The sequence below is a fragment of the Diachasma alloeum genome, unplaced genomic scaffold (genome assembly GCF_001412515.2).
Source record: "Diachasma alloeum isolate Michigan unplaced genomic scaffold, Dall2.0 Dall_scaffold_00176, whole genome shotgun sequence".
Taxonomy (NCBI): Eukaryota; Metazoa; Arthropoda; class Insecta; order Hymenoptera; family Braconidae; genus Diachasma; species Diachasma alloeum.
Window position 1 is genome coordinate 5,191,720 of NW_021680342.1, and position 26,696 is coordinate 5,218,415.

Below are 26,696 nucleotides of genomic sequence, written 5' to 3' on the forward strand. Positions count from 1 at the left end.
GCAGTTGACTGGTGATTGGACAACTGCCGGATGTTTTTTCCGCCATCTACAGGGCGGATGCAACTTCAGGGCGTGAGAGGATTGGTGACAAGTGATTGGCGGCTTCTCCGCGGGGATTTCAATTGTTAAATTGTTTTTTGCTGCTCAGTTGTTCACTGGAACCCGTAAATCCAATCATAATAATTTACTAATCAGTGTTATTTAAAAATTCAGGAATTTTCCAGTGATGGAAAGAGAACTGGAATGATAATCAGATTTTTTACTGATTGACGAAGGGAAGAAGAGGAGAATCAGGTGTGTTTTGTAATGGCGTAGGCAACTGTCAAACGCTGTTTCTATCTCCACTTTGTTTAATGAAATTAGAAAATTAGGTAAAAATGTCGATCAATTTAGACGTGAGGCTGAAGCGAGCGAGTAAGATCTACCACGAAGGGGTGAGTATTTTAATATTTTCGAAGATGATACAGAAATATTGCAGATAAAGTGACAAATAGGTTATTCAAGGAAACAGTGGCTGGATTACTTCTGCTCCAAACGAGTTCTGAGGTCAAACACGATGGAATTTCCCTCACGATGGAGGGATCAGTCAATTTGCAGTTGAGTTCTAAAAATGTCGGGATTTTTGAAGCTTTTTATAACTCAGTGAAGGTATAGACCTCATAAATTTCTAATTCCTCAAAATTAATTCCGGCAGCGAAGTGGTAAAAGGATTTAAGTCGACTTATCTCCCAGTTCAGTTTTTGAGAAATATTTCCGAATCCAAGGGAGATGGCGAAATTTTCGTAATTACATTTGTTGTAGCACTCAATTGGCTCCACAAAAAAGGTTGGAACAAAAATTTTGCTATCTCCCTTAGATTCCGAGATATTGATTGAAAACTGGTCAATAGTCAAAATTGACTTACCTATACCGTTTTACCACTTCGCTACTGATTTCTAAAGATGGGTCAGCGCAAGTGGGATAAAATGAAAACTTGCATTTTTTGCGATGTTAATAATGTGGTGAATTGTTAAATAAAAATGTCTCACCGTCCCCTCATTGATTTCGTTAATTTCTTTAAAATTATAGCCCATACAATTGGTGCAATATACTCTAGCAGTAGCTCCGGCAGGAAAGATTCCCAGTGGAAAAACAGAAATCCCCTTTGAACTGCCCCTGAAGCCTCGTGGATCGAGAACTCTACACGAAACTTATCACGGAGTTTTCGTTAATATTCAGTACGTCATACGATGCGACATAAAACGAAGTTTCCTTGCCAAGGACGTCAGCAAGTCCCTAGAATTCATGGTGGAGAACAAACTGGGACTGCCCAAGGAGATTCCAGTGTCGAGTAAAACAGTCAACTTCAAGATAATGCCAGAGTCACTGCAGAATATCAGAGATCGAGCCAATGTTCCTCGTTTCTGCATCACTGGCAAGATTAATTCGGTTATTTGCAAACTCTCTGAGCCACTCACTGGAGAGGTGGTTATTGAACGTTGTGAGACAACGATCAAGTCCATTGAACTGCAACTGGTGAGGGTGGAGACCTGTGGATGTGCTGAGGGATACTCCAGGGATGGTGAGGGTTTCTTCCATTAAATGACGGTTTTTTTATTGAAAACATGAGGTCATTTTTATTATTCACAGCAACCGAAATCCAGAATATACAGATCGGCGAGGGGAATGTTTGCATTGGTTTACCCGTACCTATTTACATGATATTTCCGAGATTATTCACCTGTCCGACGTTGAGCACCAGTAACTTCAAAATTGGTAAGACTCAATGGTAGAACATTTAAATTAAAAATTCTTGAAACGTTACGATTTTGGTATTAAAATATCAGTGAATTACCTAAACTTCAATGATAATGATTGAAAACTTAATATTATCATTTTGAGAAATGATAAAAGTGCCTGAAATTCAACAATATAAAAATAAATTCATGGACACAATTTCTCATTTCAGAATTTGAAGTGAACCTGATCGTCGTTTTCGAGGATGACTACCTTGTAACGGAAAATTTTCCCATAATCCTCGGTCGTCACTAACGGTGGCTAACGAATTTGTAAATTCTAATAAATCCACAAAGGTCATTTGTATAAAAATGTACATTATCCGTTTTATATAATTTTCTCGCGCGGTATAAGACATTCGTAATGAAAATATTCGTAAAAATAAAATATTTAAAAAACTGCCTAATTTCGTTGGCGATAAATTCATCTAAATGATAAATACATCAGTTAGTCGAGACCAACTTTTTGAATGAAAAATCTGTAGTATTTTTCCACACTTCTATTTTGACTCAATCCAACTGAGACTAATAACACAACATATCCAAGGACAAATGTTAGGAACTTGTTCTGTTTGAACCAGCCGACGAGTCCAGTGCTCTCAGTCTTTCTATAAAACAACATGAACAAGTTTCAGAGAAAAAAATCATTTCTTAAGAATCCTTTAATTTTCAACTGAAAAGAATAATAAAAAAAATTGTTTATTGTCTGTTATATTACTTACTTGAATGAACAGAAGTCTTGACTGTAGACCAGGAGATACCGAATTCTCACCAAATCACTGTTCTGAACTAAATAATACTTATTCGGAATTTTATCCCTGACGGACATGGCAAAGCCCTTGGGGGTATCACCGTCTGCAACAAAAAAAACATGCAATTAGCCCATGCTAAGCCACAAAAAAGTTTCTTGAAATAATTAAGAAGCCTAATTACTAGTGTCTCCTTTTTTCACGTCTGGATGATTAACAACTTCGCATAATGCAATGCAACTCATTTCACTCCCCAGCATACTTCCACCCCAGCCGTACCCCACAGGGCTGAACCTCAAGCTGACTCCAAGTTCGCTGGAAAGGTAAATGCCATCTCCAAAGAGCCCTGGCTGAAAAACCAATCGATTAAATCGATAATTCTGGACATTTCCTCAATTCATCGAAAATATAATTTCAGCATTATTTTATTGCCGTTCGAGAGCTGAACTGAGTCGAATGAATATTCATGAGTGTTGACAGATTACCAGGTATTTAAAGAACTCGTTTACCTGGCTCATGTGTTGCTGAATACCATAATGAATAATGGAATGAAAGTTCTCCAATCTACTTCCATGGTAGGCGTAAAAAGTGGAATGACCTTTTATCGATGCTTTCCAGCGATCCTCCTTGGACGATTGATTTGGAGTTGCCACTTGGAATATTAAATTTGGCCTTGCAACCATCACTTCGGATGGCACTCTGCTCAGTATTGTCTCGTACTGGATGAAAATTCGTTGTTTTCAATAATAAATTTGTGAACAGGTGAAATAGAAGTGAATGGAAGTGAACATTTGCAATTCATATTTGATACAATAATTCGTTAAATGAGTTAATTCGTTAATTTAATTGAAAATTAAACACGAATAAAAGTAAAAAGTGTCCATAGTGAAATAATCAACTCACATTTTCTTTCTTGGTGGATTTAAGATAGGGATCGCGAAGGGTTATCAAGACCCAATAGAGCAATTCAATAGCTTCTTTGTGGTCCTCATACAGTTTAGGATCGTCCAATCGTTGATACACAATTGCCAGTGGTGGAATTCCTTCCACAACTTTTCTCTGAAGATGAACAGAGAAACGAGAAGATATTTGTGTTAATTTTTTTGTTGGAAGCGTGTCTTTGAAACAAGTATCTTTGCCCATTTATGATTATTCTCACCAGTTTCTCCACATCTTTGCATTCATTCTGAGTATAAGCTGGGGGGAATGGCTTCAAACAACTGTCGTGTCGATAAGTATTGCACGCAGTAACGAATAGAGACCACTTGAAATCAGCTGCATGAGGGTCATGATCCAGAAGATTCTTCAATGCCAGAATTTTCTTCTTAAATTCCTCAAGTTCAGGAGAATTCACCGAGGGCCCATCACTGACCACATTCAATGTCGTGTCATTTTGTGCATTCACATTATTTATTTTAATTTTGTCTTTTATGCTTTTCTTCTCCCACCACTTGCTGTACATCTGAGGAGTTGTTTCCAAGCAAGCCATCTTCAGATGTTCATTAAAGAAAATCTAAAAGAATGTCTGACGTTGAGTGAGCATTTTTCATCCGTCATTGGGGGAAAATTCATGGGTTGAAATTGAATGAATTGATCCTCTAATCAATTCATCATCTAAATTTCATTGAATATTAATGTCAATTATGATTAATGGTCCAGAGGCACGACTGCCTAATTAATTGAATGACTTGAAACAAATTCCTGACATTTTCTCTACTCAAAAAAAATCTATAAAAAATACTTACACATTCAACCTACACGAAATTTATTCACAACATTTATTACCCTCTGATGACCCTTGATCCTCGAATATTCCTCTGACTGACGTCTCCCCCAAACTCCAATTGTTTTTCTCTCCACTTTTCATTTGTCAATTCCCATCACGATCCACCGAAAAACAAATCCCCCCCTCCCCCAGAAAAACCTCACCCATTCACCTTCAGCAGTAAAGATCCGGTTTTTGGAGGTACTCTGTCACAATGTTTACAATTATCCAGAATTCCCCAATGTTTATTGACAACGCGGTACAAAAAGCCCCTAGTGACAAAAACTATGTCCCCAGACGATCCAGATGTCACTAGGTTCCACGTATTCTTCAAAAACCCGATTGCAAAGAAACGAAAACAGTAATCACAATTCCATCAGTGATAACCTCCAATCACGAGGATCTAATCAGTCGGAAAAACCCTGTGTAATCATTCACAATACCCCAGCTCCTCCATTTTGTCAAGCACAAAAAATTCCCCCTAGTCAAAGAGCCCAGTCGCCTCGAGAAAAAAAAAGCAAAAACAATGGGCCTCCTCCAGTCTCATTAGCATGCGCCAAAATAAAACCAAAATTCGCAAACAAGTGGTGTTTTTTGTAACCGTGAATTGGCAGCTATGCTCCTCAATGTCATGCCTCAAGGTAAACTATCGATGACGTCAGTGTACGTCACTTAACAAGTGGGAGTGGATGGATGGATGTCGGCGCACGGTTGTGGTTTTCTGCAAAATCGCCCTCGGTATTTTGTTGGCGACCTAACCGCTTCGACGTGATAATGGTACGTGTGTCTTTGAGAGATGAGGGACCGACCAATCACGTACCATAACCCACTCACAACGTTAAAAAAATATCTCAACAATCTAAACATTGCCGATGAAATTCGATAAACGCGATAATCGAGTGTGCTAATACTTCGTAAATTATTGTGATAAGAGGGGAAACGATTCTAAATCGCACGTGTGATATTGTTGTTACGAGAGGGTTGGCTATTAAACCGAGATTTTTCACTTTGTACATGGAAAAACACCAAAATACGATTGCGCATGCCCGCGCCCGCATGACGTCACGAAAATTGTGGTTTTGATCAAACGAAAAAGAAGAAAAATATATATAAGAAGTAAACGAGGGAGCTGTTCAAGTGTTGTATCTTTTATCCAAATGTGTCTAATATTCTAGTTCAACGTTTTCACGTTATCCCTGGATTTTTGTTTTCCATTTTTTTTTATTTCTATTTTTTTCTGTTATTATTGTGTCGTTACAAATGATATCATCGCAAGTCGATTGTGTTGGAGAACGATGATGGGTGCCTCTCGTTCAATGATTTGACTGTGGTGGTACTGAGTTCCCTTTTTTTTAATTTTTTTCATCTGCAGAGAAGGAAAAGTATAAATAAGATTGAGTGAGAGGGGTATAGAGTCAAGTGGTTCAGTGTTGAGTTGCCGAGAGAGACAGAACAGTAGTGGACACGAGGAATAAGAAGAGGAGAGTCCCGTGGTGTTGGTGGACGCCGCGGGAATTGTGCCGGTTATTTTTTTGGAGTTTAATCTGAGGGAATACGAACGATATTACTGATGAAAAAACGTTGAGTGAGTATGTGAATGCTTTCGACATTTAATTTGTTAATTATACATTTTTTAATATTCACTCTGGAATGCATTCTGCATTCTCCAGCAGACATGGGGCAGGGGGGGGGATATGACATTGACTGTATTTGGTACCAAAAGTTAAGGACATTATATTGCAGCAGGTTATTGCATGATTTTTATTCCGCCTTGGTGGAAATTAAAACGAGTATTTTTACAGCTTCGTGATTTTTCATAACGCTCATTAATTCAGGGTGATCGAGAGATCATCGAACGAAGGAGAGCATTTTTCATTGTTAATTATTCGAGTTTATAATGAACATCTCGACTCCCTCAAACTGTAGAATTTTCCCTCATTGACGAGTGGGAGCATCTACATTTTTATCACAACAGTGATAAAACAAATGAAATCCATTATGAAATAGTCATTCGCTTGTTAAAACACTCGGGGAAAGAATTCATGAATAATCTCTGATAGTAGATAGCGGGAGAATTATCCGATGAATAATAACGAGCGTAAACAAATGTTTGTGTTTCTAAATACCGACGATGTCGATGACTTTTTTCGTAAGTCAAAGTACATAGTGTTGTATTTTTCGTCGTTCGTCCGCGTGGAGATAAAATCCAACGGGGAGAAAGAGCGTTACAAAAAGGATGAAAGGAGGGAATTGAGAAAAAAAAAGGGCAGAGAATCGCGTGCATACGTCTCACTGGATGAGCTGCATACCACAAGTTCTCCTGGCGTTTCGTCTTCTCTTCTCCTTCGTAGAAAGATCTCTTGCTCGTCTGATACCGCCATCTGCGCGTGAGCATTTTTGTATTATGCCTCTTAAATGGATAAAACTGCATCGGTACAGCAGAGAACTGCGCTATTTATTATTCTTACTTAATTCAAATCGCTGTGCAAACGAAAGACATGCATCAGCATCGACTTGAGCGCGTAATAAATCCTTGTAATGCTATTGATGACGAAACAATGAGTAATGAGCGGTGTCTGGAGACGATGGGAATAACCTCGGTTTGTTTCAAGCTCAAAGTCGCACTGACTAGTGGGAAATTATTCATTGGACGTCGTCATTTCAACAGAATGAAAATGAAAAATCCTATTTCATGTTGTTCAGTTCCACGAATTACCGAATTCATTGAGATAAAAATTTCATCCATAAATTCAAATCATTACGCATTGAAAAAAATAAATACTGCTAAGTGCCGCCGAAGGTGCAAAAGAATAATGTGTATTTTTCACAGATCATTCGTGTTAAACACACGTGAAAAACAAATATTGCGTGCCATGGTTACGTTAACATTATTGACTGAAGCATATGACGAGTACGAGTATTATTTTGTGAGTATCAACGTGAGATTAAAAGGTCATTGGATTAAATTGATAATCACGAAAGTGTACGAAAATCACGAGAATATCCCTACAATTCATTGATGAGAATTGTTCATTATTCTCCAAGAGGAAAAAAAAACCTACACTATTAGTTACGTAAAGGCATCATCAATATCTCAGGTGTTATCCGGCAAATCTGATCTCCGGGAACCTAGACCTACGCAACAGATAGCACAATACTTCTTGTGAGAGTATCAGGGGACCTAGAGAATGACAATGAGAGCAGTATGAAAAGGGAATGTAGAAAACATTTGAAAAATATATCTCGATGGGACAACAAATAGTTGGGGTTAACTTTGACCACGACCTCGTCTCATCGTACAAAGAAATATTCAATGTGGGTCCTCGGTTTTATGGTAAATTTTTCACCCAACGTATGTGACCTAAACGTTGACTCTTTCTATTAACTGGAATGAAAAAACGCAACAGAAACGACAGCTCTACACACTTCGAAGTATCTCTATGTACTTGTGACTTCTTACTTGACAAGGTCTTTCTGTAAACACTTGGGATCTTTTGCGTTGGGCTAAACGTTTCCGGAATCGAAACTTTTCTTTCGTGCCAACATTAAGTTGACTTTGTTGTTGTCTAAATTGATCGATCTGCGGGTATTTATAGGTGCCGGCGGTTTTTTTAGGGGAAATCAGAATTTATTCAGTGTTATCATCAATGAAATATCGAGTACGTCTGAAGTTCACCGTATTCTCGAAGTCGTCAATAATTTTCAATCAGCGACGGTTGATATTGCCTTTGCAGGAGGGAATTCTGGTGTTATCTAGTACAATTCATTCTTGCTTTGAATTATTATCAATCTGTCGTCCATTAATGCTTGTCATTGAGGAGAACCACTTGTGCACTTGAATGCGGAAATTTTCATGTGAATCCGAAACAAAAAATGGCTTATTTATTTCCATATTATTTGATGAAATCTAAAAGTTCGGGTAAATCAGAAAATATGAAAAAATTTTAATGCAAAAAATCATTGACATGATTTGAATGCATCGAACACGGTGGCAACAAAGCAACAAATTCCAGAATTTGTCGTGGAAATCTGGAATAGAAAATGCCTTATCTATTTCCACATTATTTAATGAAATCTGGAAAATCGAGTTGGCACTCTTTTCAACAGGATTTCCGAACCGAAAACTCAACAAAAAACCCGACCAATGAATAACGCAAATATAGAAACATTCAATAGAAAAAATACTGACTGAGTATTCAAAATGTAGTGAGACATCAAAAAGTTCGAATAAACCAGAAAATATGAAAAATTTTGAATAAATCCATTGACATGATTTGAATGCATTGAGTCATAGAAATCTGAAATAAAAAATGCCTTATCTATTTCCAAAGTATTTAATAAAATCCGGAAAATTGAGTGTTACTCTTCTCAACAGGATTTCCAAATCGAGAACTCAATAAAAAACCCTACCAATGAATAACGTAAATATAGCCGCATTCAATAGGAAGAATCCTGACTGAGTATTTAAAAATACAGTATTACATAAAAAAATGCAGTGCTGCATCATAAAGTTCGAATAAACCAGAAAATACGAAAAATTTTGAATAAATCCATTGATACGATTTGAATGCATCGAGTCATAGAAATCTGGAATAAAAAATGCCTTATCTATTTCCAAAGTATTTAATAAAATCCGGAAAATTGAGTGTTACTCTTCTCAACAGGATTTCCAAATCGAGAACTCAATAAAAAACCCTACCAATGAATAACGTAAATATAGCCGCATTCAATAGGAAGAATCCTGACTGAGTATTTAAAAATACAGTATTACATAAAAAAATGCAGTGCTGCATCATAAAGTTCGAATAAACCAGAAAATATGAAAAATTTTGAATAAATTCATTGACACGATTTGAATGCATCGATTCATGGAAATCTGAAACAAAAAATGCCTTATCTATTTCCATATTATATAATGAAATCTGGAAAATCGAGTTGTTACCCTTTTCAACAGGATTTCCGAACTGAGAACCCAACAAAAAAACCCGACCAATGAATAACGCAAATATAGCCGCACTCAATAGAAAGAATCCTGACAGAGTATTCAAAAATACAGTAATACATCGCGAAGTTCGAAAAACCAGAAAATATGAAAAATTTTGAACAAATCCATTGACATGATTTGAATGCATCGAGGACGGTGGCAACAAAGCAACAAATTCTGGTGTGAATTGAGTCACGTAGAGGTGATGTCTATATAGTGTTGGGGGTTTTAGTTGAAGAGGTCCTGCACGTGGCAATAGGACCACGTGGGGGCCTTTAGCCTGCGTCACCGAACCAACACCGACACCCCATCGTGTATTGATTGAGGGTGGCCATGGTCGTTTCCATGGCAACGTTTCTTTTACCTGTACGACGTGCACGATCATCCAGATATACGAGGTAAAGGTACCAACCCTAACCCACTGGCTGTATGTGTGTATCAGGGCGCTCAACACTTGCTTATGACCCCTATTCCACTCACACACACACCCGCAGGGGGTTAAGGGTTTTTACCTGTGTGTTGTGCCTTCACCGGTTCGCATCTCTCTGATAGCTCCAAGGAGGCGGGGGGGTTGATGTGGAGATATAGGCGGGAACCACCCACGGATTATCAGCCCACATACAGGAGTACAGAGAATTTTCCAAGCTAACTACCCTTGCCCCCTCCTTCGCCGCTGTATGCCAGGGGTTATGTAAGTGGTCAAGGAGTAAAGGGAATTACAATATCAAGGACGAGTCAAGTGCAACTCTGCATAGAAATTTAAACAATTCTCTTAAATTTCTCTGATCAATTTTCCATCCGGCACTCTCGCTTCAGAATTAATGTTGAAACATTCTTTTTCGTTTTGCTGTTTCATTTTTCTTTTACGAGTGTGGAAGATGCTCATTCTATTCTGTGAGAAAAGAACGAGCAAGTTTTCATTCAAGTAATTGAAGAATTCTTCGAGCATTGATGAATCAATGAAAATTGCTGATGTGATTATCCAAACAAAGTTGCACTTCCAAATTGGAATAATTTTTAATCTAGGTGGATCAATGACGGCTCCTCAACGGGATCTTAGGGAAAGCCAGTGTAGCTCAATGAAATCGATAAATATACCCTCTCTTCTTGAGCTCTAGGTGTCTAGACTCTAGGAAGCAATACAACTATATATTGTTTGGCTTTCACACAGCCATCGGGCTGCCTATAGATAAACGCAGGGCACTTGTTCGATCAACCCAATGTATTTTATTTTCGCATGCACAGACATACACAGATATATCGTTAGTTAAATCGTTGGAGGCCTTTTTTTTAGTAGTAACTAGAATTATTTTTGTACGGAAGGCGTATAAATATATTTGTGTTCTAGAAATATTGTTAGAATCACACGAGACTGCATTTTTAGTGCTCACGTGAGGCTAATTCAAGTCGAGAGGATTCAAATCCGACGAGGTTACTTACCTCGTGATAAACATTTGCGTTTTGGTAATTGTAGAGGATCGAAGGGGGACGGTGGGAGGGGGGGGGGATTGTGTCAAAATCATGGAGATGCATTAATCAACAAGGGCTCTAACGATATTACTCTGTCATGATCAAACAGAGGCATCAAACCCAAAGGGCACTAAACCCATCAACACACGGGCTCGCCTCATCCCCCAATCGGTTCTCGTATTCCCTTCCAGTCCCCACTGGAGCCGACCAAACCACACTCTTGCTCCCTCAATGGGGGTGGATTGTAGCCTGTTGCTCCTACATTCCCCTTACCAACTCTTGCACAACATCCCCTCAAACCGCTTTGACACTGAAACTTCGTAATGAGAAATTCTGGAGGGAATTCACTGAACCACACCTCATCAACTATTTTCTTCAATTTTTTTCCATAGAAAAATTCTTTCAATTTTCCATTATCATAAATAATTCTAAACATCCCGAAAAGTGAAGAAATTACATAATAAATTTTCAATTGCCGCCTCTCCCCCACTCAATATCCCCTTTGAATATCCTCCAATCGTTTTATTTTTTCAATACCTCCATCGACTCGCATAATTTTCATTTCCCCTCGCAAACGAATGAGAAAAAAAACCAAGAAAGCGTAAATGTTTTCCTTAGCCGCTTGGCTTGGATCTAGTCCGATAGTTGTTCTCTCTCGTATCGAGTGAGAGAGGGCTGATTTTTCGTAGACGCTCGGCGTCGCTTGTCGGTAATGAAGGCTGAGGTAAGGGGGAGTAGGCAAGACGCCGTGGAGGAAGAAGAAACAGAGAATGATGAGAGGGGGGTGGGGGAGGCTGCGACGCCGGGCGTCCAGTGGATCGCGCCTTAAAAGGTTCGACGCCGTACGCACCCAACAGCTGCCAGGCCCTCCACTACACCTCCTTGCCCTCCTCCACCAAACAAGGGTGCTGTGTGCGAGCCCCATCTCCTCCCTTCCCCTCCCCCTCCCCCTCCCCCTTTCCTTTCTTATGTTGTATTTTTTTTTTCGTCCCGCTAACCCCAGCAGACTCTCGGTCCATACTTCATCAAGATTGCGAGGTGTTTTGCACTCTTTCTCTCTTGCCTTGAACGCTCCTGTGTTTTATCCCCATCCCGTCCGGCTGACTCGGCCGCGTGCACACAGGATGGTGTCACATTTCAAGCTTATACGCACCGGCGACGGCTGCACACAAGTCGATGTTACCCGGCGCCTGTGACCCGTGCGTACTCCCTCTCACTCTTTCTCACTGCCCCTGTGTTATTTACCACTTTATAGGGTTTGTGGCGGGTAGCCGGGGAAGGGGTGTCATGTGCGTGCGACAATAAAGCTGAAGGTGGAGAATGTTGCGTGTATTACACTCGATCAGGCGAACAACTTACAGTGCCTCAGATAGTTCAATTTATTATCATGGCTTCTGGGTGGTGAACGGGGATTGAGAGCTTCATCTTTTATTCAGTGATGCCATCGCAAGTGATGCGATGGAATTCTAATATTCTAGGGCTGATGAATGGAAATTAGAGAGATTGAAGCGTAAAAATACGGAAAATTTGGGAGCATTGGGGACAGTCAATTCGGTTGGCAATTTTTTTTCACATAAGTCAGTAACTAAGTGGTCAAACGGTTTAAGTCGATTTCGGCTATTGGCCAGTTTTCAATGAATATCTCGAAATCTAAGGGAGAGAGGAAAATTTTTCTCAGAATCTTTTTAGTAGCCCTCAATTCGCTTTACAAAAAAGGTTATTATGAAAATTTCGCTATCTCCCTTAAATTCGGGAAAATATTTCTGGAAAATTCAATTAAAGACTAAATTGACTTGAACCGTTTGACCACTTCGCTACTGAATTTTGTTGTCAACATCAAAGAGTAAATGAATCCTAATTTAATGTTCATCCAACAAAAAATCTTGTATTGTTCCGAAAAATAAGAATTAATTCTCCACAATTTACATAACGAATGAAAAACATGAAAGAAAATGATGACAATATACGTCTCGAGCGAGTCGAAGGGCAGCGAATAATCGATTGAAATAAGGGCAAAACAATTACGTATGCTATCCTCGTAACAGTGTATGGCAATTCCTCTGTCATTATAGAGACAGCAGTACTTGATAAAGGAGGGACTTCCGTCAGCTGATGTTGCGTAGATATTTTTCAATGAGCCTGTCCTGAAAGCCTCTCGTGTCCTTCATAACGGTGGGTTTAGTCGAATTTTCTCCCTGAAATCATTTAAACAATTCATAAACGTGACTTACAGTTATTACGCCCCTTAGAAACTGACCAAAACAACGTGCCTCAGTGTCCGTTCTCGGAGACAATGTGCTTCGCCGTGCGAAGAAGAGCCCTTCGATGAGGGCACGACAAGTTCATAATTTCATCAATTCATTAATTATTACCTTCAAAAGCATCTGAGGACTACAATTTAGCGCCGATTACATCATTATTTTGAGTTTTCGATCCGTGTTAGAGCAGGTTTGAATGATTGATGAAGGAATTCCTCATCGTTTCGTATCTCTAGCCCCACGCGTACATAACCCGATGGAGAATCTCAGTGTAACACGTGTTTTTCAGCCTCCTACCGAGGCACACTGAACGTCCAGGGGATAAGAGAGCACGTGGGAGAGGAAAAGGTTCCTCCGCTGATGCTGTCCCTGTGAAAGACAGTCTCCCTGTTTCAACACTGCATTATCACCACACGCGTGATGCTTAACTTGGGGGCCATGTGAAACTTGAGACGAGGGTGATCTTCATGAGGTTCAACCAATAAGATGATTTTGTGGGATCCCTTCGTAATACTGGAACATCTGACGATTCTGAACTAGATTTTTTAGTCATATGGACAAATAATTCAGCTGCTCACTTTGGAATCGGGAATCACCGTTGTTTCCCAACGTCACATTATCATTCATGATTTCCTTGAACTTCTGACTCAGATAAACCAATTTCTGTGCTAAACTGATCCCCCCCTCCCCCTCCGACATCAAAGGTATTCATTTGCCACTGTCATTAAGATACGAACGAAAAAAAAATGAAGATAAAATTTGTTTTATCTCTACCCCTGAAAAATTTGTTCGGTAGTACAGCACTCGAAGAGATTTGTGATAAGTGAAACACTCGAGTGGCTGGAGTCGTTTATAAAAGTATATACGCAAGGTGCAGGAACAAGCCGAGGGGGAAAATTTCCAAACGTTCTCTCTCGTCAGGAAGCTGGGGCGTCTGGAGGCACTGAGTTGTGCAGCTTGCGACGATAATTGATAGATTTTTCGAGCTCTCGTGTGTGCGGCAGAACCAGAAAGGGTTCGAGTTAGCGAGTAACTATGCTGAGGAGAGTGAAAGAGAGGGAGAGAGAGAGAGAGAGAGAGAGAGAATGATCGGGGGGACTGGAGGTGTGGTGTTGGATGTTTTGGCAGTGTATGAAATCGAAGAAAAAGGAGAGAGTCGAGGAGCATGAGGGAGAGGAGGATGAAACGATATATGGCACACGTCACCGGGAGCACGTGCTCTGGTTTCTGGCGGCTGCTCCTGCTCAGCCTCACCCCAACTCCCAAGATTTGTCCTACTCTCTCCAATTCCTTCTCAACAGTTAAACTATCTTGCTTCAACTCGGCCCCCAGATGATCTAAATTTAGAGAGGTTTGGCTTTCGCCGTGTCATAGGACACGCGGCTCTCGGTAGGCAACGAGTTACCAATAATGCGTCGATGCTGACTTCCTACGTCAGATATTCAGTTGTTTCTCACTTCGAACGGTAAATCGAGCTTAATTAGATTATTCTCTTGACTGTATTTTATTTTTCTGATGGTGATTTTTTTACTCCGATATAATATGCATCGGTTATCCAGTTACCGCTCGTTCGACCTCTTTGTTCTACCCACGTTCTATTCGCTCCTTTATTTTTTATCGTTGGCTAATGCATCGTATTGTAAGGATGACACTTCGGAAAGGCGATAGAATCACGTTAAATCTCTACGAGATGCTATTTATGGTGCTTCTGCTTATTATTTAGTCACAACAGTTGTTCCCAAACAAATTGCAAAGGACAAAAGTGATTTTTGGGACAGCATTTTATGTATCATCAAAATTGGGTTATGTATTTTTTATAAATGATGCTACCAACTGGGATATCTCATACCTTAAAATTGTTCCACCAGTGATATTTAATTCTCATCAAAGAATCATCAAATTTTCTTACCGTCCATATTCCAATTTACCTCATCTCCGATAGCAGACGTCATCGGAATTTACAATTAGCTTTACCTATACTTCTCTCGAACAGAGGAGGACTCAGATGCAGGAGAGATGATATTGGTACAGATTTATTTTTGGAATGACATCTGAAGTTAAGTCGATAGAATAATGTGTCACCGTATGACCCTTTCACACTGTGCATCAAATGAAACTCATTGAAATTGGGGGAGAATTGACCCAGTAGTTGAAATCAAGGAGAGGGGGGGAAAAATACATCAACGCTGATCCCACGTCATTCAATCATCAAATATTTAAAGCATCGATCACGGAGTTGGGGCTAATCACTCTAATTATCTGAAATCAACAACGGCCTATCGTTCGGGGTTGTAATCCATCCAGGGGACATGTAGCCCTCCTGGATCGTCACATGTCCTTTGAGGCAGCATGTTCCCTCATCACATAAATTGCCTCCTGTATGAGGAAAATTGATAATTACGTTTCGTGGCTGGGGACACGAGCCCTCCTGGGCTGTACTTGTCCCAACCAATGCCATGTACATTAGCTTTGCTTCTTGGGTTGAAAATGAGACTGTGGAAGCAGCAGCAGCAGCCGGCCACGGTACGCCGTCAGCTGCCGACAGATTTATCGAGTGGCACGTGCCGATCCCCGAGTCAACCATGTCGTTTTAACTTTCCTGTTTGCTTCGGGAGGTACTGGAAGAATTTAAAGCTCAGAATTTCGATATTCGGAGGAATGTCGATTGAAACATTCGACACGAATCTACTGTATGTTTTACATCTGACTTGATATAGCTCAACATCCGAGAGCATTGTACACGGAGAGAAATTTTTGATAAAAATTATTCTACCGTTCTATAAAAGTGTATCATGAGTCATCGTTTCTTCATTTCTGTCCCGAAATTTAGTAAAAATTAATATATGGTGATCAAATTTTATTCTGCGTTAGAGAAATTTTATCCTGTTAAAAATAAAAATTACCGGGCGGGCGAGTAGAGTAAAAATTACTGTACCGGTAGGGTAAAATTTACCAATCGTTCTAGAATTTTCGTTGTTATCTACATAAAAATTATTGGACTGGAAGGGTAAAATTTATTATGCGTCAGGATAAAATTTCTCTAACGTTGAATAAAATTTGATCATCATATATTAACCCTAGATTGGTCAGCATATGAGGGAAACGCCGCAGCCCGTCGTTTTTCTTGGATTGCCATTGAATGGCTGATCGGAAAAATTCAAAAAAATTTGACTTTTCCAATTAAAGTATCTAAAAAATTAGAGTAGTGTCAGAACAACATAATTCTAGAAATTCCTGAAGAAAACAATTTTTTTCTCACAGGAATTATTTTTTCCCATGTTGAATGAAAGTTGCCTGTTACGCGACGTTGCCGGAAACTCGCTGAACGCGCCCGGGCAGTGTAGAGTGAATTTGGCAACGTTCGGGCCTAAATAACACGGCGGCACTTCCCCGCGGACGTGACCAAAGTCGTTGGGTCGCATAGGGTGACCAGACTAGGGTTAATTTTTATTAAATTTCGGGATAGAAATGAGGAAATGATGACTCATGATACACTTTAATAGAACGGTAGGATAATTTTTATCAAAAATTTCTCTCCGTGTACATCCGCAATTTAATGATCTTTCAAAAATGGAATTTTCACATTGTCATGCCACGAGATCAAAATTCCAGTCGTCATTATCCTCATCCGCTGCAACAGTATGATTTAATAATTGCATCTATTTCGGAGTCATCTTCTTGAGACGTATTCTCTGGTAACCCGTTTAAGAGCACTTCCAAGTATTCGGAGCGAAGTGCATCAAGATCGAGCATGGCTAGGGATTAAGTATTCATCGAGATATCATCCTTCCACTGATCCATCATGTTATTCTTCCACCGTTATATGCCGATCCCTCATCCTCCTCCAGCGCACAGTATCAATCCGCCATCCGTACCTACATCCACAGTTGAAGCTTTATAGATTTCCGAGAAATTAGTGGATATATATGTGAATTACATATACATTGCGCCGAGGAAGAGGTGCCCGGATAGATCAGTTCCAATTAAATTACGTCACTTTAGCTCGACTGAAATTCACCACCCATTGTCCCATCGCACGGGTTAATTTATACAAGACCATCGGTTGAATACCTCATGAGAGTCATTTCCCCCGGTTTCGGGTTAACCGAGCATTTGGACTTTATGTGCAACGTTTTGCGATATGCCATTTCGCATCTCCTCCTTTGACATATATCAAGAGGGCTTTGGCTTCAGTGGTACATTACCCATGAACCATCACACAATCCACCCTGTGATAAACGTTTACAATCATCGGAGTTCGACCTCACCAACACTTGCAGGTATATATTCAACACCACTTGCTCCACCGTACCCTGTACATTCGTCATTTTTTATGAACTCAGTAGTGAAAATTCTGTACATGAGGAGGGAATACAGATGTGACAGTATCAGACGTTGTAGATTCTCGGGGAATGGCTTTAAATACAAGATATTTTTTCTCAATCTTAATGGAGTTAATTATGGGATTGTCATTTGGTATTTCAGAGGAGAAATTCTAGATAATGGATTGTCTTGAGTTGGATTTGAAGATTGTTAACGTGGAAATTTTGGCATGAAGCCGCTTTAAAATTCAAGAAGTTGGTCGAGAAGCGTAGAAGAAGGCGTTGGCGATTACTGTCCTAAAACTCTGTCTCTCCGCCTTCGTCTCGCTGTTGGATCGCATCGTCTTCGGGTATGAAAACTATAGGCGGAGATTAGTGTGTGTGAGAGCACTGGGGGAGAGCGCTGATGAGAGCGTTACGAGCGGGGCTGTGGAAGCTTGAGCATTTGTTGGATTCAGAAGGGGGGTGTTGTGTGGGGAAAAAGCGTATCGGTGTGGTATTTTGGTTTTGGCTCGGCACGGGCTGCGCGCTTCTGGGAGTGAAGTTCTAAAAACAGCGGAGGTAAGTCCTACAAGAGGCAGGCAGCTGCTCTTTTCATTGCTAACTACTATTCGCTTGATACAGTATGCCATCCTCCATTGCTACCTTTATATCAAACACCATTCCAAACTCCGATAGTATTTTTATAAAACATTTTATTTCGAATTCTGACTCTTCGTTTACTGCACTTATTGTTTTTTATCGAGTAATTTTTTTGTTTTTGTAAAAATTATTCGACCCACTGATACTACTGTTGGTATTGTTCTCGACATATCCTCAATTTTCACAAGATAGAATATGACAATCATTCACTTGTATTTGAATTCACCGCGAAACTATCAAATCCACCATCGCGCACTCAGTCACTTCTTCTTCTTCTTCTGGGCCTCCCTCGAGTGCCGAATGAGAGTATAACCCCGCCGGTTAGCTTCCCCGATTTATTTCTTCACCGCCGAAAATTATTTTTGGTATCTTTTCCTCGGTTTGTTAATACTCCACTGGCCAACAACCACCACTCTATACACACTGACTTTCGGGTTTGCTTCTAATACGGAGGCAGGTTCAAATGTGATCGCTACACAACGCTAAAATTGTAACCCCCTCGTTTCACTCCGAACACCACCCCGGTTACGCACCTCTCCATCGGGTGGAGATCATCTCCTTTGGGCTTTTTCCCTCTTCACTCCTCAACAACACAGAGTCACATCATAGTTAAGTTGAGGAGTTTAGTGTGTTAACTGCGGCCGATCAAAACGCTTCGATATTTTGCCATTCGACAGTGGACTGTGATTATCGATAGGAGAATGACATCTGAATTACAGTGAGTCCTACGTATTATCAAACTTCATCGGTCCCTTTTCATCGTGCACGTCATCATCTTCTTTGATCAGTGTCATCTACGTCAAGCCTTTTTCACTCAACATTTGTTCTATGATCCGTGACATGTCAGCATCATCTTCAACGCGCCCCATTGCAAAATGGCTGTCACGCTGAAATCATGGTCAGGTCCTTGGTTCAGTGAGAATTCATTGCCATCTGTGTACCCTGGTTATGCGTGCCATCACGTGTACCTCCACCTATCTGTACAAACATCTCTCTCTTTCCCTCATTCTCTCGGTCGATCGATATCGCACACCATCGGACACTGCGGTTGAAAACCTTGTGCGCGGGTATTGTCTACGGAATTCCACATAAATTAAATTGCCACCGTCCAGATTTCCCACATGTCCACAATTCATCTCAAATCTCATTTGAATTTTCCCTCGGTTCCTTCTCCTGCCCCCCCCCCCCCTTTTTTTTTTGATTGGCACTTTTTCATGTCACGTGTTAATCAGTGTCGAGGTTGCACGGTTGCAACTTTTTCGTCACTTGCCAATTGTTTTGTCCCAATGACAAAAATATATCCCACAAAGTTTGGCGTTGAGTGCTTTTAATGGATGACAAAACCCATTCCCCATTGAGAATGCCAATGGGGAATATGTACATTGGTAAATTCACCGTTAGTTCCGAAAAGTTGTACAATTATTATACTAAAATACATATGCGCTGCAGTTAAACTGAAATGTTACACTCATTCTCCCATCGGAACGGGGAAGTTCTTGATATTATGGACATTATACTGGGGATTTCACTGGACAACTGAGGCTTTCACTTACCAAACTATTGAGTTAACTCAACAGCGAGGTTTTAATACTGAATGAAAACCATTCCATTGTCATGCATATTGTCATCGTTGTGATGTTTTCAGTGCAATATTCATTCAGTAAAATCCCTCTATTTATTCCCACTGAAATCAGTAAATCCAGTGAGGGAAAAGCTCACATTTTGACAGCGAGCGATAGCAACGCTTTTTTTTGTTTTATTATGATAAATGTTTGGAGTCTCGCAGTGGCTCCTTTGAAACGGGCCAGCGATTTCCGAAGCGTTCTAACCTTCCCTCTGAACGCGCCGTGTCATTATTTTTTTTCCCCTTTCCTCTCTCTTTTCATTTTTTTCTGAGCTCGTGCCAAGTGCGCAAAAGTGCATATTTCGTAGGTTAGTCATGGCCCTGGTCCGGAACATGAAACTCCGCCCAACAAAGAAAACGCCTCCCTGGTGGATTTTTAATCGTGAAAATTTCTGACCAAATGACTGATTATCCGATGACTCTTTATCTACTCAATTTCCGGCGTGTCTTCACTGTTAGAAATTTCTTGAAATTTCAGTTACAATGTCATCTGAATTTTTAATGTTGTGAGTTTGAATTCAATTTCAAATGAAAACGTTCATAAAATTCCTCATTTCTCGCGAAAATTCAAGAAAATTGGGTTTTTGATGTTAAAAAATCATTGATTTTTCAATGAAAGCTTGAATTTTCAAACTCATCGTGAAAACTGAACATCACGTACAATTCAATTTTCAATAGATTGAAAATTCAGAAAAGTTATTGCCTGAATTTTCAAAATTTTCAAGGTTTTTCAGTGCCGTAAGGACCTGAAAATCGAGAATTACTTGAATATTCAAGAGATTAACTTATTCGTCAAAGAAGAATTCTACAGAAATTTCATGTAACTTTGTCGTTGTTAAAAATTTCAAGCTTTTTCACTTGAAATTTCAAGAGTAATTTTCTAACAGTGTTGGACACATTCCGGAAGTTATTTTCCCCGAGAAAATGCAACAATAAAGATTTCAAGTTAAAATCATGAGGTTTAAAGGGCACTTTTTTCAGGGCATTTAAATACTTCCTTCGTTTGATATCTCCTCTCCCTTCGGTAGCTCGTGGAAGAGACAGGGTGGAACGGAAATCCGGCGGTACGACATAGAGAGCAACAAAAAGTGTTCGTGTCAGTCCGTGGCGCAAGTTAAAGATGAAAAACCCGAGGATTGGTGGCCACCTGGTATTTTCGTTTAGGTCAAGACGTCGTTTCCTCCATTCACCCTCTTGGGTACGCACGTTCCAAAATCCGAGGGGTTCATCCCTGCATCTCCTCTTGTATCACATGTCGGCAGTTTGACTGCGGATGTTGGGGCTCACAAGAGACAAACGCCATGAGGTCGATACACCCGGGGGAGATGTCCTCAACATGGATCCCAACCAACATTCCAATTTGTCCTCGACGTCTTGGCTTTATCATTTATTCACACCGTGAGGATGTTCAATTCCAGCGGTTCATTACGTATCCATGTTATCAGAGTGAAATTTAATTAGCCTAAAATCATCTATTCTCGGTTTTCTTCATTATGTTTTTTTCATTCTCGGGGAAAATCAATCTCGCGATGATTCAATTTATTCATTTATCTAATGGAGTCACTCGGATTTAGTTCAATCATCAAATGGAAATTATGGTATTAATTGTGAATAATTTAGTTCAATTGGAGAGGTGAATTATCGTGAGCCGTTGCTGGGAATTTTATATCAATATTCGATGAATATTTCACTGATTCTTACGAAAATTTAACTTCCATTGGCACTTTTGTGGATATTATACGTTCTGATTGAACACTCGTGCTCTCTCAGGTTTTCTCGTTAAATTATTCAGATCCAACTAATGGACGCAAAACCCGACGGATCGTTATATCGACGCCACCGAGGATCTTGGCATTTTCGTCCTCTCTCGACACGGAGGATGCTGCACTTTGCTATCTCATTCCAATGTGCTGCTTGTTCTCTCTGTCGTATTACCCACATCGGAGGCATTCTATTCCGGATATATGGATCCCAAAATCTTTACCCCACCCACTCACAGCCCAATTTCACCTCACGTCGATCATTCTTCTTCATCCGATAGCCCCATCGGGGCAGGTTACGAATCTATTTCGATGTTTGGGTTTTGATCGACTGGGTCACGCGGTTAACCACCATTATTTGATAATGAAAATGGACTTTCTGCGATTTTCGATGAAGAATTCAGTGTGAGAAAACCGATAGCCCAGTGGGTTTCGATTTTAATTCAAATTGACGTCAGATATTCAACATTCGCCTGAATAATCCAATTTGTGCCACAAAAAGTTAAATCCCAAATTAGGAGTATTTTTATTTATAACGAAATTTGTGATGAATTCATGGAACATTTGAGTTATATTACAGAAGAATTATCTCTATAATCGAGGTAGACTAACAATATTCACGACGCGGTAAAACGGGAAAATTGGCTTTCATCTCACGAATGCATAGAGATAACGAAATTTTCGTGAGGACAAAAATGATTTTGAATTTGCTGTCTCTTAAACCATCTCTGTTCTGTCTTCAATGGTCAAATCAACTGAATCAAATCTCATTTCGAAGCTTAGTAAAACTCCTTGAAAATGAAAAACAAATCAGGAAATTGAAAACTTCGTTATACCCCATACTCCCCGTCCAAATAGGGAGATTATTTATCTGCGATAGCCTCCCGTAGGGTTTCAATTCAGCAAACTCCTCTTGAATATCTAATCATCGATTGTGTTAATTCCCTTTGTGGATTTTCTTAATATTAATTTTCGATAACGGCTCATCAGGCTTGAATGGGGCATCGTATAAAGGAGTTTCGTAATGCATTACCTGTCTACCCGTTTCATTTCATAATGTTATAAAGTAAATGACATAATGAAGCTGAGAGAGGTGCGATCAGCCTTAACTATACTCCATACCTCTACGCAACACCATCATCATCGAATAAATTATGCATATTTTTCGGTTTATTGTGACTCATTTTTTTCTTCATATTTTTTCCGAATTGTGTATTGGCATCCGTGAATTCGTTATTTGTTGCCTTTTTTACTGAGAGGTTGATACACTGCACAATTACCCAATTTTAGGGATAAAAAAAGAGCTATTAATATCTTGCAATGAATCTCATGCATTGACATTCCGAAATCTATGTGAAATTTATGATATTCAACCCCATTTCCAGTGCTCTTTACTACCCAAAAATAATCTCACCTTTTACTTATTAACGCTCTCACCACACGAGACAATTCTGTGAATTTAAAATCCGATTGTGTTGAAATCGCATGCAGAGGTGTATTTTGAATTCAACATACACATTTAATGGTGTCCATTGACTCAAAAGGACTGACAGACAGTGTTTTTATCTATTATAGTAGACTTTCATGCGCATAAATTTTGAGAAATATTCGAAGAATTTTTTAGTGTGACAAATTCTTCATAGAGGGAATAAATCTGAAGATTTTTTAGTTACGAATGCACATATATACGTCATCTGCAGTGGCCAGCGTGCATGGACATTTCTCGACGTGATTGTGAGTGACAGGGGGTTGGATAATGAATAGCTGCATTATATGGGGCTAATATTCATCCAGGGGAGGATGTCAATTCGTTCTTATCGCAGATGCTTCGTAAGTTTTCACGGGAACTAAAATATTCTTAAAACCTGAATATGGATTTTCTTATTTGATGAATTAATAATCTCATCGTGAATTATCGAGTTTATTCCAAAAAGGACACATTATCAATTCAAAAATTTCAATATCTATCATTTATTCCATTTTCAGATAGATTTCACCAAGTCGAAAGATCGTGTCTCTTTTTTTCCAATCAATTCCCTCAAAAAAATTAAAACGGGAAAAGAAAATTCTCTGAAACCGAAAAGATAATGATTGCAATAGTGAAGTTGTCTCTGCGTGATTGAAATCATGATGTCAAAATTGATTCATAAACCCGTCGAATTCAGTTTCTAGAGGGAAAATAAAAAATTTGACTGAATGCCATTCTCCCTCGTATAGCTGTCTCCTGTCGTCTACTGTTTCAATTCAGCCTTTCCAGATAAATAAAAATGAAAAAATAAAGGCAAATGCCACAGTTCACGAAATGACCGAATTCCGTCAAGCGCAGTTAACGATTTTTATTAACTGTCCGACTTGATAATACAACCCGAGAGCGAATACCATCAACGTCCATTATTAGCGACGTAAAATTAAAAACAAATTTCCGGTATAAGTGACAGTTAGGATTAACCGTCCGTTTCGCGTTTAATTTATTTAAACCAACTGATACAATTCCCACCCTAGGAGTAAAAATGAATAAATCAATTGAGCGGGGTTGGGAAGAGAATCATTAGCCGGTGAAATCCGATCCTAATGACACTTTAACGAGCTCGAAATAAAGGAAAAATAACAACAGCTTCGCCAAGAGGAAAAAGACAAAATGGGAGGAAATCAGAAGGGGGAGGTTTACCTTTAGCTCGATAGATCAGTCGGTCTACACGCCGACCAGTATCACTGATCCATCCATTCGTATCGAGGAGGTGCACGTCATCGATATTAATTTCTTTTGTTTTATCTCTTCAGTGTTCACTCCACTGTTTTTCACTCTAGTTTTCTCTCACCTCAGTGAATTAAATTCCAAGGAAGAATCTTTTATCGCGTCTGTGAGCACCGAACACATTCTTCATTCCAAAGGAAAAAAATCAACTTGTTTGTGGAGCGAGTATTGGACATTATCATTTTTTAAATCATTTGCGTAAATGTTTTAATAGCAAAATGGCCCTCCTCGACATTTTTCGACATTCATCTCGTGGATAATTGATTTTAGGTAGAAATGTCAGGATAATTTTTTCTATCGCCGACGAAATTTCTTGAGACTCGTGACATTTTCCTGTGAGTTCACTTATTAATTCAATATTTCAATATTGGAGAGATGTAAATATTAACTTGTTCTGTTACTTTTTAAAATTCAATCTTACGTTTTAAAATTGAAACATTCCCCTCGCCTCTGTTAACACTGGACTCATTCGTTATGTTTCTAATAAAAAAAGACAGACATGAAACTCATCTCCTTGAAGTACTTATTGACAAGATAAAATAAATAATTCAACAGGTAAATGGTCAAACTCGACATATTTGTTAATTGTCTATTTATTTCGGAAGTAAATTGATCTAAAAGAAAGATATCGAGATACATTTTTTACAGCTGATGAAATCTCACCCAAAAATCTCTCTTAACATTTTTTCTGAATTCTACAATTAACTATCGACTTGTTTTATTGAGTTTCACTTATTCTCTTCCGTTTTAGAATTTAATCCGGAGGAAACATCTTTTCTCACCTCCGTTGACATGGGACGTACTCATGATTTTTCCAATAAAAAAAGTGGAGCTAAATGAACGCATTTTTTTAACGACTAACAAATGTCAGAAAAATAATTTATTAGCGAAATAAAATGTGATGATCGACTAAAATTAAATATATGGATGATATTAAAATATAATAATCCTGTTTCTGTTAGGTTGGGTGAGAAGAAAGGCTAGTGTAAATATAAAACAAAGAATACTGTTGTAACTTCACGGAAAATAAATTGAATTGAATTGAATAATTTACTAACGAACAGGGATTGGCATCCATTATTAGATTATTAATATTACGAGGAGTTGCGTCTTAAAATAATTAAGGTTTAATTATTTTCATTGGAATTTCAAAAATAATCGAATAATTGATAATCTAAATTTTCAATTGACTATGAATTGAATAATTGACAATATGGAATTGTCAATTGTTGTCAATAATTAAAAAATTGTTGAGTAATATTAACCAATTGACTTATTCAAGATTTTATTTTACTTAGAATTTATGATTATGTCGATGTCTGCTAACGAAAGGGTTGAACTCGGAATTTGAATGAATTGTTCACTGATTTTTCGAACAATTGCTTTTCGACATCCCTCTCTATTAGCAAAACGTGTATCCCAAATTGTTCCCCTGATTAATAAGGGTAGCATCCACGAACGTGAAAAAAATCACTGAACCCTGGAGAACCACGGCTCACGGTAATCGAAAAAAATAATTCCCCAGTATGGAAATGGCACAAGAGCCTCGAAAACTGAATGAAAGCCTAATTGAAAAATCCCCCAACCAATTCGAAAACAGTGATGCAACAGAGTTCAGCTGACAAGGGGTTGAATCTTAAGAGGCGCAGAAGCAGAAGAAGAAGAAGAAAAAAAGTGTATTCGATTCACCCAAGAAAGCTCTCATATTTTCCTCCTCCCTCCGCATCAACTGGGAAACATGCTCGCGTCACACATACCGTTTTCTCTCCCAGGGGGTGAAAACGAAGAGGTGAAGAAGGGAGACAAGCGGACAGAGCCAAAAGAACGAAGAGAGATGAAGAAAAAAAAAAGCAACTACATAAAACGATAAAATGTGTGGGTAGAGGAGAGCGTTGGTGTATCGCGCACTCGCGGAGGCAAAACAGACGTTGAGTTGGTACTTGGTGCCTCTGATTGGACGAGTAACGACTGACGTAAGTCGGTTTATCGACCAATGAGAGACACCGGCGCGGCCTCGTAAGCTTTCCCCCCCAAGCTAACTGTTCCCTCCACATGTGTTGGTACATGCACACCATCCATACAAATGTGTGTGTGTGTGTGTGTGTGTGTTGTCCGATTTGCCGAAAAGCACTGGTTGAAACAGGCAGCGAGTCGTCGCGACTGGTACACGACGGCCGGCCGCTGGCTCCTCTCTCGCTAAGAGCCACACGCACGTTGTCACACTTGAAGAGAATCAAGTTTAGTCTGAGAATACACCGAAGCATTAAAAATCCACTGAATGAGACCACAGTTATTCCGACAACATTACAATTTTCTGACTACTCACTCTATTCTACTCTCAACAATTGGGTTTCAGTGAAAATGTGCTGAACAACAAACAAAAACATGGACTTGCACCTTTCATTCAAAGTGAAGTTCCTTTCATATTTCGGGGGCAAAAAATATTGAGTCAATTCACTCGTCAAAAGTGTCGATCGACCAGCGGATTCGCTAGATCAGTTGGAGGATAAACAAAGTATCGTTGATGTTGAAGTTGTGGGTGTTTGAAGTGAAGGAGTGAGATAACTGGAGCCCCCCCCCCCCCCCCCCCCC

The 26,696-nt window shown here is 39.4% G+C and overlaps 3 protein-coding genes and 1 long non-coding RNA gene across 15 annotated transcripts in view; 2 read left to right on the top strand and 2 right to left on the bottom strand.

Moving 5' to 3' along the window:
* The first annotated feature begins 134 nt into the window (after nt 1-134).
* Nucleotides 135-2,182, top strand: LOC107048641 (Down syndrome critical region protein 3 homolog). Of its 3 annotated transcripts, none has more exons than XM_015271944.1 (5): nt 135-434; nt 485-648; nt 1,069-1,561; nt 1,630-1,755; nt 1,949-2,182. In XM_015271944.1, the coding sequence occupies exons 2-5, from the start codon at nt 574-576 to the stop codon at nt 2,029-2,031; spliced, it is 777 nt and encodes a 258-aa protein (XP_015127430.1). In that variant the 5' UTR covers nt 135-434; nt 485-573; the 3' UTR covers nt 2,032-2,182. The 3 variants fall into 3 exon arrangements, with proteins under 3 accessions (XP_015127430.1, XP_015127421.1, XP_015127412.1); XM_015271935.1 differs by having other exon boundaries at nt 495-648; XM_015271926.1 differs by having other exon boundaries at nt 505-648.
* On the bottom strand, nt 1,595-5,288 carry LOC107048627 (protein mono-ADP-ribosyltransferase PARP16). 3 transcript variants are annotated; one of them, XM_015271913.2, is made up of 7 exons: nt 4,310-5,288; nt 3,684-4,037; nt 3,428-3,583; nt 3,034-3,243; nt 2,709-2,874; nt 2,498-2,630; nt 1,595-2,383 (listed from the first exon to the last, which is right to left on the bottom strand). In XM_015271913.2, the coding sequence occupies exons 2-7, from the start codon at nt 4,011-4,013 to the stop codon at nt 2,224-2,226; spliced, it is 1,155 nt and encodes a 384-aa protein (XP_015127399.1). In that variant the 5' UTR covers nt 4,014-4,037; nt 4,310-5,288; the 3' UTR covers nt 1,595-2,223. The 3 variants fall into 3 exon arrangements, with proteins under 3 accessions (XP_015127399.1, XP_015127388.1, XP_015127379.1); XM_015271902.2 differs by having other exon boundaries at nt 4,283-5,288; XM_015271893.2 differs by having other exon boundaries at nt 4,270-5,288.
* LOC107048582 (myocyte-specific enhancer factor 2) overlaps nt 4,602-26,696 on the top strand; it is a 35,052-nt gene continuing 12,957 nt past the window's right edge. The window contains exon 1 of one of the 8 annotated variants that reach the window (XM_015271880.2): nt 4,602-5,874. The gene's annotated coding sequence lies outside the window, so the exon portion shown is untranslated. Of the gene's footprint in view, nt 5,879-17,796; nt 17,885-18,599; nt 18,684-26,696 lie in introns of those variants that run through there. The other 7 variants (XM_015271845.2, XM_015271812.2, XM_015271853.2 and 4 more) reach the window with 7 other exon arrangements.
* Nucleotides 12,609-14,055, bottom strand: LOC107048656. Its single transcript, XR_001461692.1, has 2 exons — nt 13,116-14,055; nt 12,609-12,938 (listed from the first exon to the last, which is right to left on the bottom strand). It is a non-coding gene; the product is annotated as an uncharacterized LOC107048656 (long non-coding RNA).